Raw genomic sequence first — 18103 nt, forward strand, 5'->3', positions numbered from 1 at the left:
CAAATACGTCCTTGGTCAGCTGGCTACTAGCCTATGCTTCCTTAGGCCTTATCACGTGCATCCCCCCACACCCCCGCCCCAATGCAATTAGCTCATTCTAGATTCTTCCTCCATTACTATTCTCCCTTATACCAACATAATACAGGCAACGATAGGCTAGTCGCGCATACAGAACAACAGAGGAGCCCAAATGCATATTGTCGTGCCTCATGCTAGGCCAGTGAATTGTTGTCCGATTTTCCCCAGCTCTGCGTTCTACGGCTTCAACTCCCCTTGCTCCTAGTTGATACAATGTAGCTGACATTTCTGCGTAAGTTAGCTTGTTTACAAACATGTCTCTAATTAAAACGTCATAGGTTTCAATGTAGGACAGCCTAGCGGGGATAGGCCAAATGAAAAATTAAGGAAAGTGCCGATTTCACATTCTTGTTGTGCGGATTTTGGATTTCGGTCTTGGGGATACAAAGTTTAATATCCAAAACAAAAACACGAGGGAATGTCCTATTTTGTTTTTTAAAAATACAGATATAAGGTCGTTTTTCGATTTTCAATTTTCGTTTCGAATTTGAAAATCAAATGAACAGAAGGTACACGGACCGAGAGGCTACCAAAACACTTCCCTATTTGTGCCAGGGTAACAAGTCGTGTTACAACATTCAGCAGTTAGTCGTTTTCTTCGTTGCTAAGAATGCTTTACACTTTCATGCCCAAAGCACACTTCTAGGAATTAGAGCGCTCCACGATTATTTGCATGTTTCGCAACATATCAACGTGAAAAACCAAATGAGAGTGTGCTGTTCCTTGTATAAACTTGAGTGACGGGCAGGCAGTGCAGTGTAAACGAAAGCTATATCTCCATGTATACCAGGTTACAACTTCGCAAACCTTTCCACGATGCGCATCTGCCACTGGAATTAGAGGTGAGTAGTAGTACTGTTTTAACTTTAATTGTTTTAACTGTCACCAATTTAGCAGGTAGAGAGGACTGAAACTCAGGCAGCCTATGTGAGCGCGTTTTTCCCCCACCAGGTAGAAGTAGGCTATTTTGTCGAGGAAAAATGCACTCAAGGTTTAACCCAGTTAGCCAATTAACTTATGATAAATACTTTTGAAACAGTTGACCCTTGATGAGTTGGCTTAAGGGACCATTCATAAAAGTTTCCCGCATTAATGAATGTCTCCAACTAAGTATCTTTTTCTTCACGTGTCATGTCATATAGATTGTAGCCGTAGTTCACCTTCAGTCTCAAGACTTGTGTGTCAACTCATCATTTGCGTTCCCAGAACTTTGGAAATCTAACTTAGCTATGGCAGATATCTAAACTAGAATAACCATGACTAGTTATATTTACATATTTTAAAATGGCCACAGAAGTTTGGAACGTATAGCACACAATCAGCACTAGCAGCCGACTTCTTGCTTCCCGGACGGTTCTATTTACATCCTGCAGGTTTCGGTGGAATTTCACATCTCTAAAATATCCACTGCGCGCAAGTGATAAACATGCTGGCAGGAAACTGTGGAAAATGACAGGATATATGTCTTTAACCAAACTGCATCTTTGCTCTGAATGGTCTTTCCAAAATATGTGTTTAAAATATTACTTATTTTCTTGGCTACGAAGGTGCTGTTTTCGTCTCAGTTGTCGCTCATCCCAGTGACACGGTCTTACATGATGTTGCAGGCCTTTCCAATTCGAATCACAAACTGAAGTTAAGCAATGGCCGCTGACACAGCTTTGGAGAAAAGGGCAAACCTGCTTGCCTCCAGGGAGAGGTGGGGGAAGGTAGATAGACATGCTGACGGACCTCCAAACACTGGAGGAACAGGTAAGGCTGTGTACATAGTGGGTGACATACACAAGGCAAATAACACAAAAGCTGAACAATTTGTCTTTTGGAATAAACATGTTAGAAAGTGTGGTTTTGGTTATTGAGTACATTATATTAATAGGCCATATCGTCTGAGGCTCACCTGTGTCCATTCATTTGTTTGAGATCTTTCGTCTCCCATCATAATTGTGCGCCAGCCCTTTGATGTGCATTAAGGAGTGTGTGTATGTTGTGAAATACATGGTAATAGATCGCCCATCTTGGCAGTTACTTCTTTCCTGTTTGGACTGTATTTTTCACTGTTATGACTTTCAGGGGTGGTCACTGGCTTTTGGTTGTCAAGCAGACTTTGGCCGGTTGTCTGTCTTAGGGCCTTTATGAAATAAAACAGGAGCCCGTTTTGTATATGAAAAGAGTTCCCCAAATCTGAAAGGCAACTGTGGAGTGAGGGTCGCAAAAAGGACTGCTTTAAAATGCCTGTCCTGTGCTCTGTACAGGAGACTACAAGCAAGACAGCATCCAGCAGTGGCTTATTTCCATTAACAGGTCAGTATCAATCATGCTGTATAGTCTCCATAGCCCACTCGACAATAATATGTCCATATGTGCTCCAGCTTGTAGCAGCTATTCAGCTATAGCAGCTATGTTAAATAAGTCCTGACCATAACCGCGTTTCTTGAACTGTTTAAACTCTTTGAAGCATAGCCATTTGTGAAAAATAGATTGATATTACTATGTATAAAGTGATAGCTGTATTTTGTAGAAAATCTCCTTTCTCACTTAATCTTATATTCCCCTTCAGGGTTGATGAGAAGGTTGAACCAGTTCAGAAGTCTGCAGGTAAAAAAGAGCCTTTAATGAACTGATTTTTAACCTTAGCTGTGGCTTCATGGGAGGCAAATAACGGGATTATCATTATATATAATTTATTACATAGTGCATTCATGTCTCAGAAGTGGAGAGAACAAGTCATCTGTATAGTAGATTCCAACAATGATAATAATCTGACATGATCATAGGAACTGTGACAGAGTATCTGCCTCCTGACCAATTTAATATGTGAAATGATGACTGACTGGCAAAACACTGCTGTCTGTCTGTCATGAGCAAAGCAATGTTGCAGTTGGCTCTTTGCCATAGATAAATATATTTCTACATTTTTCCCTGGTGAAGGGGTTGTGTAACTCGGTCACTCATTCAGTCAGAGCGGTAGGCATGGGCCATGCAAGTCCAATCGATTCAAACAAGATGCAAATCAGAGTCCAGGAAACCAAGGGAACGGCCACTTGCGATGTCGCCCAGACGCAATCAGCCCGTTTCCCACCACTAAACACCTGGGCTTATGTCACCTCAGGAGGATTTAGAGCATTGACTCACGAATCTCAGACTTTTTAAAAATGCCCTGACATTATCAGAAAGGTGAGGTGACATTTGTTTTGATGAGAAATGACGAAGCCTGTTAGCATGGGTAGGAAGGATTTATGTTTATCTCAAGTTGGCTCGAGTTGTACTCTCTGTGGTCTGTTTCCACATACTTGTATGTTTGTGAGCGGTAATGGATGCTTCTGGATTAGTCCGCTAATGGATGTATGTGTTGCTCTTTCCAACAGCGGAGCCACTGCGGAGAAATGCTAGTGCTGAGGATGACTTAGTGCTGGGTGTGGAAGGTAAACACCTTTTCATTGTTTGGACAACACAGTTCTTTGTCCCTCCAAAAAAAGTAACATGTAAAATAAATACTCTGGTAAAAACAGATCCATCTTTTTTAACATAACACTGCTCGCATAGCTGTTTGGAGTCCCAGCAATTTAGTGACTAGGGAGGTAGGGAGGTATTGGCTTTGTGCTGGCAGCTCCTCTGCCCCTCGTTGATTCCATCACTGGCCTCTTGGCGGTAGATCCTGGGATGGCGATACCATTTTGGATGAAAGTAATGGGGGGGACTGTCCTAAGCCCCTCTTTTCACTCTAAGTGGATGCCGGAGACGGCAAGGGAACAGCGTGCTCCTTCTTGGCAAAGAACTCTCCGTTCCTTACACAAACACCGCCAGGGCTTGATGCTTTCCAGTCCCGAATGTCACCTGCTGTAGGCAATGGTGGTGTGTGTGTGTGTGTGTGTGTGTGTGTGTGTGTGTGTGTGTGTGTGTGTGTGTGTGTGTGTGTGTGTGTGTGTGTGTGTGTGTGTGTGTGTGTGTGTGTGTGTGTGTGTGTGTGTGTGTGTGTGTGTGTGTGTGTGTGTGTGTGTGTGTGTGTGTGTGTGTGTGTGTGTGTGTGTGTGTGTGTGTGTGTGTGTGTGTGTGTGTGTGTGTGTGTGTGTGTGTGTGTGTGTGTGTGTGTGTGTGTGTGCGAGCATGTATTTGTGTGTAAATCCAGCGCTGAGTGGCTCTGCGACCGGGCAGAAATACCTTCCCTAGTGCAGTGCCAGCCTTAAAAAGAAGCAACAGCTAAACACTGTGGAGGATAAGAAGAGGAGAAGAAGAAGTAGGAAGAGATTAGGCTCTGAGGAGAGAGACAGGGAGAGAGAGGGACTCCAGCTTCCAGAAGGATGAATCAGAATCCAGGGCATCCAAGGACATCTGGGGAGGGTCTGGAATCTTGGTCTGTCGGTGAGGGCTGCTAAGCATGGGAATGGCAAGGTTTTCATGTCAGAACGCCGGTGTTCATGTCTCTGGATGGAAGATCAGTTGATGTCTTGAGAATCCGTCCTTTGGAGAAGAAGGTATAGAGGAGGGTGACTGCATCCCATCCCGTCTGCTACGTCTGGGAGAAGTGTCTCCTTCATATGTGATTGTGCCTCTTGAGCAGGAATGTGTTTTCCATTCTGGCAGCTCCAAGAACAGTGTGTCTACTGTAAGTTTTTTTTTTCTCTCACTGTCACACTGTCCTGTATTTTTACTTCCTGAACGTCCCACCTCCTGTTTGTCTTTTGTGGAGCACATCATTCCTTTTACTGTTTGACATCAAGGACTTGTTTCTTGTGACTGGAGAACTGGTCTAGGAGCTAGATTGGCCCCCAAAGTCCCTGTTTGGCTTTGCCTGCTCCGGTTGCTGTTTTGGGACATCTTTCTGCTTCATGAGAAATCTGACTGTGTTTAGCTACGTATTTTTAAATGTCTTTAATCATGGGCGACCCCCACTGTTCATGTGGAACACCGTTTGCCTGAGATCCACAGTAGCCCTTTTTTTGGTTACATAAGAAGGGTTCAGAAGGGTGCACTGTCCCAAAGCCAGTGGAGAATGAGACAGAAACTACTCAAGAAGTGGATGAGATTAGCTTCAGTCCCTGGAGTCCATGCGGATCAAACAGAAATTATGTTTTCGGAGAGTGCCAGGGGACTGTTTTGCTGACTGGCCCAGGGCTGCATTAGGGAGTGCTACTGGGACGAGAAGATTCTGGAAAAAAAAGAGCGGCTGAGTAGCGCACTCTGTCCCTGACAAGATGCCAGAGTAAGATGAATAGACATAACCTAAGTGAGAGCTTGAAAGGCCAGCCAAATGGAAACAGCAAGGACAGGAGGCTTGCCTAATATAGCAACAGCACCATGCTGCTTTGGCTCTTCAAAAAAAGCCCCAGCGAGATAGCGATAGCGTCTTTAAATTGTCAACATGTCTGTCTTGCCCGATCTTGTGGAATCTGCGATAACATCTTATTTACTCCTGTCGTCCTCCCTGCCCAACGTTTCTCTGTCCTAAACCTGTCTGCTCACTGTTTAATCTCTCCATCTTGCGCCGACTCTCCTTGTTGTTGCATCTCTCTGACTCACCCCTCCCCTCCCTCTATGTCTTGTCTTTATCTCTTTCTCCTCCTCTCAACCTGTCCCCTGCTCCCTCTCTTCTCCTCTCTTCTCTTCTCTCACTCTCCCAGCATCTATATATGGTAATCCAGGAGCCAGGACTGTCAAGGAGTTTTTGCGGTAAGAATGTTTTTCCTCAAGGATGTTCTGTCTGTGTCTGTCTGTCAGCAGAGGGGTTTGCAGATAAATTGGCCTTTAAACTGATCAAAATCACATGTCAGAGTAAAGAACTCTGTCAGGACTACTATTGATCACACTTGAGATCTCTTAACTGTTATCACTTGCCAGCACAATACAAACATGTTTAATAGTGATGCCATGGGGCCCTGATGTCATTTTAATACGTAAATAAAACGAAACTCTGCGGTGCCATCGATCCTGTGACGTGTTACATGATCTGAAGGACTATAGGGCAAGGCGCTGGTGTCACACCTCACTGACTCATATTTACCATTCAAATGTCTGAGCAAACTTACCTTCCCAGGGACAGGCCATGTGCCGCATCCTCTCAGAAACCAGGCCTCGTGCTCTGGTTTGCATGGCGTGGTGCTGGAAAAAAATGTGATTCACTTTCGGCATAATCAGCACATATAGGAAAAAGAAAGTGGAAAAAAGTAATGCAAGGGCTGGCCATAAGCGATGCATTATAATAACCTATTTGCAAGCTGTTGTGGGCTATAATAGGGTGACGGCTGAGCATTGCTGTGCTTTTTTGGACGGTGTGACTGAACAGTCTGTAGTGAACTTACTGTACGATGTGTCCACACTGCAGGTCGTCCCTGTCCGGCTCTACTCTGCCCCGGTGGAACAGCCTGGCCTCAGCCTTCTCTACTCAGTCCAGTCCACTGAGGTGAAACCTTGTGTCTTTGATTTGTCATCTCAGATGTTTACTCTTGTGTTGTTTACTTCATGTGCATATATCTACTGAACATTCTCTTCTACTGAGTAGATACAGTATGTCTGGGTGTATGTGTGTGTCTCCCTGCCTGAGTGTGTGTCTGTCTGTATAGAAATAGGAGTGTTTGTTTTACCTAGAGTGTTGTTGTTAGATATAACCAGTCGCCACATTTAAACCATATGCCGGAATTACACTTTGGAAACACTTTGGAGACTGAGTGCGTGAGGGTCTGCCATGTGACTATAATTCCCCCCTTACACTGAACGTTTGTTTCGTCTTTGGTTCAGTGTCATGGACGTGCTGAACCTGTGGAGTGACGACCCTGAAGAGGTGCTGTTTGACCTCGGCTTCGGCGTAGAGGAACCAGACATCACGGGACGAATCCCGGCCCGCTTCATCAACAACCAGTCCCAGGCCCGTGGGATCAATCTACAAGTGTTTCTGGATGCCCAGAAGAACCGTATGGACATCGAAAATCCAGATGTCAGAAGTACGTGCCGATTGTTGCTTAATATTACATAAGGGTTTGCTTATTACATACATGTCCTGGCTTTCTGTTTCATAACTGTGTCTACATCGGGGAAATTCTGCATTTCTATGGTGTACACAAGTTATACATCTTCTCCTCTTTGCTACTTGAAGTAACATGCTGACACTGCAAGTAGGTACAGTTGGATACTTGGCCCAGAAGAGGCATCTCAGCAGAGTAAATAGTTTTACCCCAAGTCTTATTTAGCAGGAGTGAACTACTTCTGAAGTTTATCTTAGAGCGGTGAGTAAAAGGGGAAGCAGACAGAGAAGTGCCTATTCATTTCCTCAGAAAGATAGCCTGAGGTCAGCCACTAGCCAACACTGCTGAATTTAACTCACGGTAGACATCCACTCATTTCCCCTTCTCTCCTTTATCTTCTTTCCTAACCCTTTCTAAGTCAGTCTCTGTGTTCCTTCACTCTTATCTTCATGCACTGTTAATTGTTGATATGTTTTGTTATGTCACTGTCTGTGTGTGTCATGTGTGTTTTATGTACCAAACCCATTACCATTACGGGTACGCTGGCGACTTTGCCACTCTGTCTACTCTGTTGTTTGTGTGTGGAGAACTTTGGGTTACACTCTGTTCATATAAACAAAACATGACTTGACTTTACTTGACTATTTCTTTGCCACGTTACATATTGTCCCTCTCTTTTTCACCCACCCCTCTAGATCGATTCAGGCAGTTGGAGGTTCTCCACCAGGTCACTACTGCCTTCAACTCCCTGGTGGGCGGAGGAGCCGGTGGGGGTCCGTCGATCTCCCAGGGGCCCCTGGCCAACATGTCCCCCGAAGCCCGTGAGAAGAGGAAGCGCATGGGCATGCTCCTACGCCGGGCCTCCAAGAAGACCCTGACGCAGGCCAGGACCTCCCAGGAGCAGCCACTCAGCCCAGTCGCAGACTCCGCCACCGACCCCGAGCAGCCCACCCCACCGCAGGCGCAGACGCCCGTGTCCACGCGGCTGTCCGAGAAGCGGGGTGTCCTCAAGCGCTCCAGGCCAAGCCTGGTGGAGAACGGCAGCCTCACCCCTCTGGTGGAGGAACAGGGGCTTCTCCCGGAGCCCTCCGAGGTCCATGCCCAGACCGTGGTGTCGCCCGTGGGCCTCCAAGACAGCCCCGCCAGGCTGAGGGGCATCAGGGAGCCCCGGTCCCTGGTCCCTACCCCTCTACTCAGGAAGAGAAGCCCAGGAGAGCCCACGGAGTCTTTTGAGCTGGAGGAGGTAAAGTAGTGGCTACCACTTATGAGACATACTTGAGTATGTGATGCATGCAAAAACAAGAAATATAATTTAAAGGTTCAGTCCTCAATGCAGTCCAAATTCAACTAATTGCTCCACTGTCCATTCCATGTTTATACTACAAAAACCTCTGTTGTTCGTATATAGTTCTGGCTCAAGAAAAGAACTTAGGAGAATTGAAATGTGTTATTTGATAAAGTGTGTATTTGGTTGAGCTCCAATATCACCAACCTCCTTCCAGAATTGCAGGCTCTACCTTGTTGTGCTGTGCTGTACTGTACTGTTGTACCGTTGCTATGTTGCAGTCTGTTTTTTTTTTGGAAAGTAAACATGTAACCCTCGTGAGCACAATGGGTAACGTGATGGTTAGCAATAATAACAATGGATCACACCAGTGTTAAATATATCCTAGTTTATTTGCATGTTTTGCATATTTCCAAAGACAGTGCCACCTGGAAGGACTGCAGTCATGTGTTTCAGAGTGGTGTGTTCTGTCCCCTTAGATCCAGAGCTTCGATGAGAGCAGTGTGTCTGGCAGTGTGACTGGGATGGCAGACTACATAGGTTTGTGAAGTGACATTGGAGTGCTTATTTGCTGGCTTGTCTTCTAAATCACAATTTAGACTGTTCTGACCCATCCACCCATCCATCTATCCATCCATCCATCTATCCATCCATCCATTCATCCATCCACCCATCCATCCATCTATCCACCCATCCATCCATCTGTGTCTGACACAAGAATTCCAAATTCTGCTTTACTCATTCACTCAATCTCACAGAAATCTGCATGTGTCTCTCTAAACCTGTTTTTATTGCTTTTAGTTCTAGTAACATGAAAGCTCATTCGTTTTTATTATTTATTTAAGTTAACACATTTGCCTTTCTCTCAAACATCCATGACTTGAAAGTAACCATTTGAATGTTTAAAAAAAAAAGCTACTCATCAATGGATACAACAGTTTGCATCAACAAACTGAATGGACACTAACATGTCAAGCTCCTATTGCCATACCAGTGTTATGACGTAAGCTATCACATCTTTATAGTGTACAATGTTTTACTTGGGACAAGTTACATGGAAGTGCACAACATCCGGCAACTATGAGCCACTAAACTCTTATCACAATAAAATGGCAAATTTGACACTTTACAGTGTGGTCTCATTTCAATGTGTCCTTCAGTATAACTGGTGATAAAGAGTCACTTCCTGACTTCCTTATACATCTGCCAAAGGGTTATTTCATTAGACTGTATACTTAGGCAAATAGATATGGCACATGTCTCAGATAGGGATTTATTGCATGTATACTTATCTCGTAGTGTTCCAATAGTGCACAGTGTGGCTGAGACAGAGGCAGACGAGGGAGGCTGTGGAGAGTGAATGTGACCGTGCTCTTCTCTTCTGTGTTCTCATAGGTGAAGGTGAGCGTGGGTTCCTATCGCGAAGAGAGTCAAGCGTGGTCCGAACCAACAGCTGCCAGTCGGACAGCAGCGGGTTCCTGGAGGAACCTTTCATCCCTGTCGCCTCCCAGTCTCCGTCCCCTGGCCCTGAGCTCATGAAGGTAATAGGGAATTCTACAACTGCTTTTGTTGTTTTTAATGCATGCATTTTGTGTTATTGTTTTGCTATGATCGATTATTATATAGATAGGGGGCAGCCGTAGCCTACTGGTTAGCGCTTCGGACTTGTAACCAGAGGGTTGCCGGTTCGAACCCCGACCAGTAGGCACGGCTGAAGTGCCCTTGAGCAAGGCACCTAACCCCTCACTGCTCCCCGAGCGCCGCTGTTGTTGCAGGCAGCTCACTGCGCCGGGATTAGTGTGTGCTTCACCTCACTGTGTGTTCACTGTGTGCTGAGTGTGTTTCACTAATTCACGGATTGGGATAAATGCAGAGACCAAATTTTCCTCACAGGATCAAAAGAGTATACTTACTTACTTATTGAAATCTGTGCCATTCAATATTCATGTTGAAATGTTGACGTGTTTGCCAGAATGCATGCATTCAACACAAGTTATGTCGTAAGTTGGGTTTCAGAAAGACACAAAGGTATCTGATATTGCACATGTCTATTGCAGTGTTATAGATGTATGTTAAGTGTTACCATGACAAAACTGTACATGTTTATTGGAAATGCATGAATAGATTGGTTTCAATATGATTTTCTGTAGAAAGTTGTGTAAATTTAAAAAAAAAAAAGTAAGTAAATTTAAAAAAAATGTTGATGAAAGAACTTATGTTAAAGAAAAAGAATGTTAAGAGACATTCAACACCAAAATATGTCTGAGCAGAAAACAGTGATAGACAGGATCCAGCCGAAAGTTTGAAATTGCATGCAAAAATGCAATACTTGTAAAACCCCACACCAGAACAAGTTGTTCTTGCACTGCATGAGCATAGCCTTGCCAGGTATTAAGCAGGCCAACAGTACTTACAAAGGCATCCTGCATTGGCCAAGAATCAAACCTTGGTCAACTGCTTAGGAAGCAGGATTACAAGAGGAGTGAATACGTCTATTGTGGTGGATGTTGAGAGTGTGCCTGTCAGCTTCACACTGAGGGACTCTCTCAATACTCCGTAGTAACATAAAGACTTTAAGTATATCCTCCTAGTCCAGATGGTTTATAATTAGATGCTCTTATTATTAGATTTCCTGTTGGTTCAGCCATGTATTCATGGTTTACAAATACAGTATAAAACGTATTTTAAGATTAGTGACAAGTTCAGTTTAGTGATGTGCAGGCTCTCATTCTCTCCCTTTTCCCTCCACAGGCGCTGAATGCCATGTCTAGCAGCACAGAAAGCCAGGCAACGCTGAGGGGAAGTCAGGAGCCCTCTCCCACCTCGCCAACCTTCCCCAACCCCCTCTTCTCCTTGCTCCCTCCCGCGCCCGATTCAGACGCCCCCACCTCTGACCTGGCCGATTCCACGACAGCTCTTCCGGGCGAGGAAAGCCCAGAGACCCCCCCGGTGCTGCCCAAGGGTTCGTCAGTGGACCCGACAGATGCTGAAGACGACGCTGCTCCTGCTGACGTCAGAGGTGATGCCAGTGCCATGGGGGCCGATCAGTCCTGTCCAATCTTAGAATCCTGTCAAAGCTTAGAATGTGCTGGCTGCGTGGACACTGGCAGCAGACGGTACAGTTCCACTACGGAGGACTTAGCATCTGACGGGGTCAGTGTGACTGCAGAGAGTCTGGAGGGAGGTGAACAACCTTCATCTGAACTGGACAATGAGCAACGGCAGCATGTCAGGGAAAGTGCAATCAGTGTGGCCCTCGAACCAACGCTCAGTGAAGAGGGGATTAGTAATGTACGTGATGAAGGTTCGACCGGTGAGGTCTCAGCTTGTGACGGAGTTGTCAGCCTGATCGTGAGTGTTAGTGCAATAAAAGAACGTGAGGTGAGTGCATGTCGTGAGGCAGAGGAGGAGGGTGCGGAACGTGTGGTTAGTGAGCAAGCTGTGACTGAGCATGTGCAGTGTGAACCTGTGGTCAGTGAAACAGCAGACAGTGAGAACACTGCAAGTGAATTTGCGCCTTGGGCTGTAAGTGGTAATGCTAGCAAGAGTGTGGTTAGCAAAAGTCAGAATCATAGCGATCACAGTGTCAGTGCAGATGCAACTGTAGTTTGTGCTCGTAGCAATAACGTATTAAAGGACTGTCCAAGCACTGCCCTTTGTGCTAGAGACCATGCTAATGCTGAAGACAGTCCTGAGCAGACTGAAAAGACTCAACGTACAATGAAAGAATGTGGTGCTGTAATCTCTTCACAGTCCACTGTAGCAGAGGAGAGACTTGCTATATCGGGTGAACGTCAGGCCTTGGGTGATAAAGGGTTAAGTTCTAAACATGCCTACTCCCAACTAGAGGCACAGTCAGAGCCCACTCACACACTAAACCAAGGCACACAGATGCCCACCACAGAAACATCTCAACTTGTAGACTCACATGAACTTTCAGAGGGCTCGTCAGTAGACGGGGATAGTGTACTTATAGAGGGTACGTCAGTAGATGGGGAAAGTGTCCCTATAGAACCTTCCAGAACAGACGGAAGACCTCGTCTTCCGGGACGGTCGGTGTCGGTACAGATGCGCTCGTCGCTAGTACCCATTTCCCAGACTGCCTTTAGGAAAGGTGTCACCCAAGAGGCTCTCCGTTCTAGTGATGTCGCACAGAGGCGGGACTCTTTCTCCAGGAGGGCGTGGTCTGAAGTGGAAATACCCCCGCCCACCCCACAGAGCCTCGCCGAGGAAATACCAGAGCTGGCTTCCGCCGGTCCATTTTGGCAATCCCTGGACAGCTCAAAGGGGTTCGGAAAGTTCCAGAAGCGGTCCGTCTCCTTGGATACGGGGCTGTCGTGGGAGGACGATGACGGGCGGCTGGATGGTGTAATGATGGCAGGTAGAGCATCTCGCTGGTGTCAGTGCCAGTGCTTCTGCTGCTCCCAACACGGTCCGCACACAGACCTGTCACAGCCAGCCTCCGGTCTCCCAGTAAGTACACATCCCTGTTGAACACACACACACACACACACACATGCACACATGTGCACACACACACACACACACACATGCACGCACGCACGCACACACATATATACATACATACATATACATACACACAACACACACACACATAAACACACACACATACGCACACACACATACACACACACACATACAGACCTGTCACAGCCAGCCTCCGGTCTCCCAGTGAGTGCACATCCCTGTTGAACACACACACACACACACACACACAGCACACAGACACACACACATATATATATACACACGCACACACATGCACACATACATGCACATTCACGTGCGCACACGCACACACACACACACACACACACACACACACACACACATGCACACACTGACACATCATACTTATATAATATAGACTATACATACAGTACAGAAACAGTACAGTACAGTCACAGTACACATGCAAAACATGACAGGCACACTGGCACCCACCCACAAAGAAACCAGCACACGCACACACACACAAACACACACACACACACACACGCATACTGTACACACACAAACTAACACACAGGCAGCTCATCACACTCACGCCCACACAGATATTTTCACTTTCACTTTCCCCCTTTCATCTTTCCTCTTTCAACTGCAAGATGAGGTGCCTCTGGCAAACACACACACACACACACACACACACACACACACAGGCCCTCTCTCTGTATTGTTCTGACTGAGCCTCAGCCAGAAGAGCTCCTATTTCCCTCAACCCCAATAATTCAATCAGCGGCGAGCAGCCAGATCAAATAATCGAATCAATAGCAGGTAGCTCGCCTAGCAGACTGGTCCCAACTCTAATGGATAAAAATCAGACCTGTTTTGTGAGGTTGTCTGTCTCTTATTCCTCAGCCCTGCTGTTGCTCATTTGAGCTCTTTATCCAGAGGCGCTGAGGCCCGACGTGATCTGATTTGCCGTGTCTGTATTTTTCCCTCTTGAGCTGCACGACACAATTACCGCAGTAATGAATAAACACTTTCTCCCTCCCGCCCTGTTTAGTGGTGTAAGGACGCACTAAGCATCTTTTAGGAAAAATATGGCAGGATGGTATTGGTTACATGTGCGCCTCCATTTGCATGTGAATGCCTAATTTGAATGTGAGGGGAGATAGGTACTGTAGGTGCAGGTCATTTACAGCAGCTCTCTCTCTCTCTCTCTCTCTCTCACTCTCTCTCTCTCTCTCACTCTTCCTCTCTCGCTCTCTCTCTCTGCTCCCACCTCAGTGCTCGTTTTAACACACTCACCAGATGCGCTCAACAAAAGGTGACATTCGGAACATGTCAAAGGACGCTGGTGCTTGAGCCTGGCCGTCGTGTACCACTTGTGCACTCTGCTCTTTCCCTTCCATTTATTTCCCTCTCTCTGTTACACTCACACTTACTCTACTCCTTTGTTTCTCTTCATAGTTCTCTCTCTCTCTCTCTGTTTCTCTCTCTCTCATCTCTGACGGTCTTTCGGTCTTCCTGGCGCTCCTCTCTGCTGTTTGTGTGTTATTAAGAGCACTTGGGTGCCCGTTGAAGTGACCACTTTGATGTGCACGTGTAGACACCCTCCGCATATGTCCTTCCGCTCATCGGTCTCCTGCATCTCGTGTGTTTATCAGTATTCTCTGGACGAGCTGGAGGGGATGATGCGGGGTGTGAAGAGGTTCCGCGCTGTCCTCACCGACGTCGAGGAGCGGCTGGGTCACGAACAGGCCTCTGTGTACGAGGATCTATCAGTCACTGACAGGTATGGTGCGCTCACACTGCTGTCAAAGTGAAACCTTGGCACTTCCCTCCTAACGCACACTGTTATCACAGAACCAAGAGAGTTTGGTGTCAGTTCGGCAATTTCAGTTGACAGTTTTGACAAATAACCCTCCTCTCTGCCAGCCGTGCACAAGGCCTGCTAGAACATTGGGTCTCTAGGTGTTTTACTCAGAACCAAGTAGAGAAACTTGGTGGTGCTGCTGGTTTTGTTGACATGAGCTGTGCTGTTTGTCAGGGAGGAGGTCAGGGACGTGCTGGAGCTCAGGGCTGCGGTCAAACAGGAGGCACGGGAGCTAGAGCTGCAGCTGGCTGACCTGGTCCAGCACTATGACGGCAGCTTCAAAATGGTATGGTGTGGACACGTGCTTACTTTGTACCAATGGAAACTTATCATATAGAAAAGAATATACATATCTAAAGGCAGAGCATAAGCTCAGTTAGGTGTATTAAGAAATGCCCTCAGTTTTCCTGACATGAATATTACATCCAGCATTGAGGTTAAGTAAAGTATAAAGTTTGCTTTTTTTTGCAAGTTTAATTGTAGTATTTACATCTACATACACTTATTCATTTAGCAGATGCTTTTTTCCAAGTGACTTACAGAAAGAGAATAAGAACATACTATTATACAAATATAAACTTATTTGTATATCATATAAATAAATGAGTATTTAGGGTTGTACAGTCATTATTATTAATATCCCATTATTGGTGACACCTGATGGCCTGACTGTTGCTTTTGCAGAAGATCAACAGGCTTCTGGATGAACAGTCTCATCTCTGCTCTCAGCTGAGGATACAGCCCTCAGACAGGCCCCGCCCAGAGCCCGCCTCCAGCAGAAGTGTGGCCATTCAGTGTAGCCTGCTGCCTGTGACGGACACGATTGACACCCGGCCCCCTCCCCATCATTTCAGTCGCAGCACAAAGCAAGGCAAGCTGGACTTCGTAGGGTTCATCCAAAATGTAAGAGTCTGCGCTCAAAACGAGGTTCTCTTTTTTTCTGTGTCAGTGGGAGACTTGTGAGAGGCCATTTCATGGCCGGCCCTCGGCTTTTGTCGTCACCACTGTACCAGACACAATCTAAAACCACTCCTGCTGTAGGCTCATCACTAGACTCAAGTTAGTTGGATCATGTTGATAGGCTGATCAAAATGTACATTTCTTTCTTTCTTTCTTTCTTTCTTTCTTTCTTTCTTTCTTTCTTTCTTTCGTTCTTTCTTTCACACAGCTGAAGAATTCGATCCACCAGTCCATCAGTAATGACTCGCTGGAGTGAAGCTAACAAACCTCTATGATGTGAGTGTGACTGATGTGTCTTCATATATTGTGCACATGACTTGCTCACTATTTTCTTCCCAAATCCTTTCCTCACCTCATTTTCTCCCTCTCTCTCTCGCTCTCTCTCTCTCTCTCTCTCCTCTTTTCCCCTAGGTCTCGGTCTGTTATGGTTTATTTGATGGAGCACATTTTAGTATTTCTGCAGAATTTCAGGCAGTAATTATAATGGAGCTCATTTGTGCATTTGCTTTCTCACCAAAAGAGCCTGAATGAGAGTGGTAATAGGAATCATTTTCCGTTTGTCGACAAACAATAATTAACGTGTTTTCTCTCAACATCTTTCTTTCAGCTGCCGCCAACTTGAAGATGTCTTCCTCTTGAACTAATGTATTCCCTCCAATGATTGCCTTCATCCGCCTACTGCCTTTTAATGTTTTAATGAGGACAAGAGTGCAGGCTTCCAAGCAAGTCTTCTGGTCCAATAAAAGCAACTTAAAAAAAACAAGTCCTCCATGCCTGTTGTGTTGTGTGGTGTTTTTGGTGTCCTTCATTGGACACTGACACGAATATGACCATTGATTATCTGCTGCTATTATGCAGTGTCTTTTTCACAATAACATGTACTTGTTTAAATCATGGATTTTCCCAGAAAAGGCCACAGTCTCATGAGGAAGCAGCTGGCTGGCCTAGCACACAGGATGTTTCAGATCCTGACAAGATATGAAATACACTTGATGAATCTGGACCTTGTGTATACAGTACATAGAGTAGTATGATGAGACAAACCATCCAGCTGTTTATATTGTTGTAATCTGTGTGTGTGTGTGTGTGTGTGTGTGTGTGAGGCACAGGTGCCGACGGTACGGTCAGAAGTTCATATATAAGTGTGTGTCGTGTTCTTGATCTATGAGTCTGAGAAAGTGAAAGAGAGTGAGCCTATGCTTATGTTTGACAAAAAAGTTTAAGAATACATCTTCAATCTCTATCATATAGACCAGTGTTTCTCCCTACAATTTTGTCTACCTATGACATATAGCCTGAGCTGAATAGAGGCATATGGGCCTTCTTTATGATCAGACTATTCACACTTTCCTAATAACACCAAGCTATTGCCTTTACCTCTTCGCTGGACCCATTATTCTGTTCATAAAAACAAAACACTGCTGAACAGACCTGAAATATTAAATTATAATTATAATGGTTCATACTATGTTTTTGACGCTTGCAGTTTTGCATACGCTTTGAACACTTCAGATTAGGTGTCCTTGGACAATAACAGCTATTCTCGGCCATATTCTATTGTCCCCTGAGTGTATTTTTACATAACATGCAATTAAATTCTTGTTTATAGAAATGTCTCCCATTCAGATTGCTAAAAGCCTCTCATGTTTGATGGATAATGTGGTCAAATAATCTTTGTCATATTGGAAATGCTGCTTCAACAGACCCAATTTCACATCAGACATCAAAGAATTCACTCCAAGTACAAGCACAATGGCAAAATGTTTTTAGCTGTTTTATTACAGGCAAACAATGAATGTCATACCAATATATCCTCCTCTGTCATGATTTCATTATGTGGGACATTTATGAGTAAACAGCTGTTCTACCATGAATCTCTGTGAAAGGTTATTGTTTCCGAGATTGAAAACAAAGACCCTGTAATTTTTGTGGGAGCAGTCTGTCAGGCCTGTATGAGTGGATATAAACAAGTCCTCAAGTGAAGCCAAAGATATTGACCTTAAGCCAGCAGCACAGCCAAGCCAGACACGAGAGGTCTGAAGATTTTACTCAGGGTCCTCATGCATTCTAACACAAACCTGAGAGAATTCAATAGGTGTTCACAAACATCTGACAAGTTGTGCATTTTAGACGTTCAGATGGCAAGGCTAACATGCATGTTTTGTTACAGTGAGTGATCGATGTGAATTTGAGAAAAGCTGTTTAGGCACAGTGGCAACCCTTTTAAATTCAAGGGTCCTATTTAATTGTAGGCCTAAATGTATCATTCACAGGTCTTCTGTAATCAGAGTAATATTATCAAGAAAGCAATAGCATATATAAGAGGAGAAGGAATTCTTTAAAAAGCCTTTATTGAATCTGGCTTAGGTCATTTAAAATATTGAACATAATATTATCAAGACTTGGAAGATTTACTTAAAAGAATATAGGAAATACCATGTATGATTGTTTTAATTGTGAAGTTATATAATTAAAGTAGAG

The 18103-nt window shown here is 45.0% G+C and overlaps 1 protein-coding gene across 3 annotated transcripts; it reads left to right on the forward strand.

Annotated features, from left to right (window-relative positions):
- The first annotated feature begins 597 nt into the window (after positions 1-597).
- itprid1 (ITPR interacting domain containing 1) lies at positions 598-16403 on the forward strand. 3 transcript variants are annotated; one of them, XM_076290730.1, is made up of 17 exons: positions 598-920; positions 1626-1830; positions 2331-2379; positions 2636-2673; positions 3444-3500; positions 5697-5745; positions 6398-6475; positions 6811-7013; positions 7730-8277; positions 8799-8859; positions 9715-9860; positions 11071-12792; positions 14454-14581; positions 14837-14948; positions 15347-15533; positions 15831-15898; positions 16230-16403. In XM_076290730.1, exons 2-16 carry the CDS (start codon positions 1722-1724, stop codon positions 15860-15862), a joined length of 3519 nt encoding a protein of 1172 aa, XP_076146845.1. In that variant the 5' UTR covers positions 598-920; positions 1626-1721; the 3' UTR covers positions 15863-15898; positions 16230-16403. The 3 variants fall into 3 exon arrangements, with proteins under 3 accessions (XP_076146845.1, XP_076146843.1, XP_076146844.1); XM_076290728.1 differs by having other exon boundaries at positions 599-920; positions 15347-15565; XM_076290729.1 differs by having other exon boundaries at positions 599-920; positions 1686-1830; positions 15347-15565.
- Positions 16404-18103: the final 1700 nt, after the last annotated feature.

The sequence above is a fragment of the Alosa pseudoharengus genome, unplaced genomic scaffold (assembly GCF_046254945.1).
Source record: "Alosa pseudoharengus isolate Yale_2024_CS ecotype anadromous, Long Island Sound unplaced genomic scaffold, YU_APseudo_1.1 YU_APseudo_1.1_scf_18, whole genome shotgun sequence".
Classification (NCBI taxonomy): domain Eukaryota; kingdom Metazoa; phylum Chordata; class Actinopteri; order Clupeiformes; family Clupeidae; genus Alosa; species Alosa pseudoharengus.

Coding starts and splice junctions, on each gene's coding strand:
- itprid1 (XM_076290728.1), top strand. CDS start 1,722: ATGGCCGCTGACACAGCTTTGGAGAAAAGGGCAAACCTGCTTGCCTCC. Junction 8,860..9,714: donor TGGGATGGCAGACTACATAG/GTTTGTGAAGTG, acceptor GTGTTCTCATAG/GTGAAGGTGAGCGTGGGTTC. Junction 12,793..14,453: donor AGCCAGCCTCCGGTCTCCCA/GTAAGTACACAT, acceptor TGTGTTTATCAG/TATTCTCTGGACGAGCTGGA.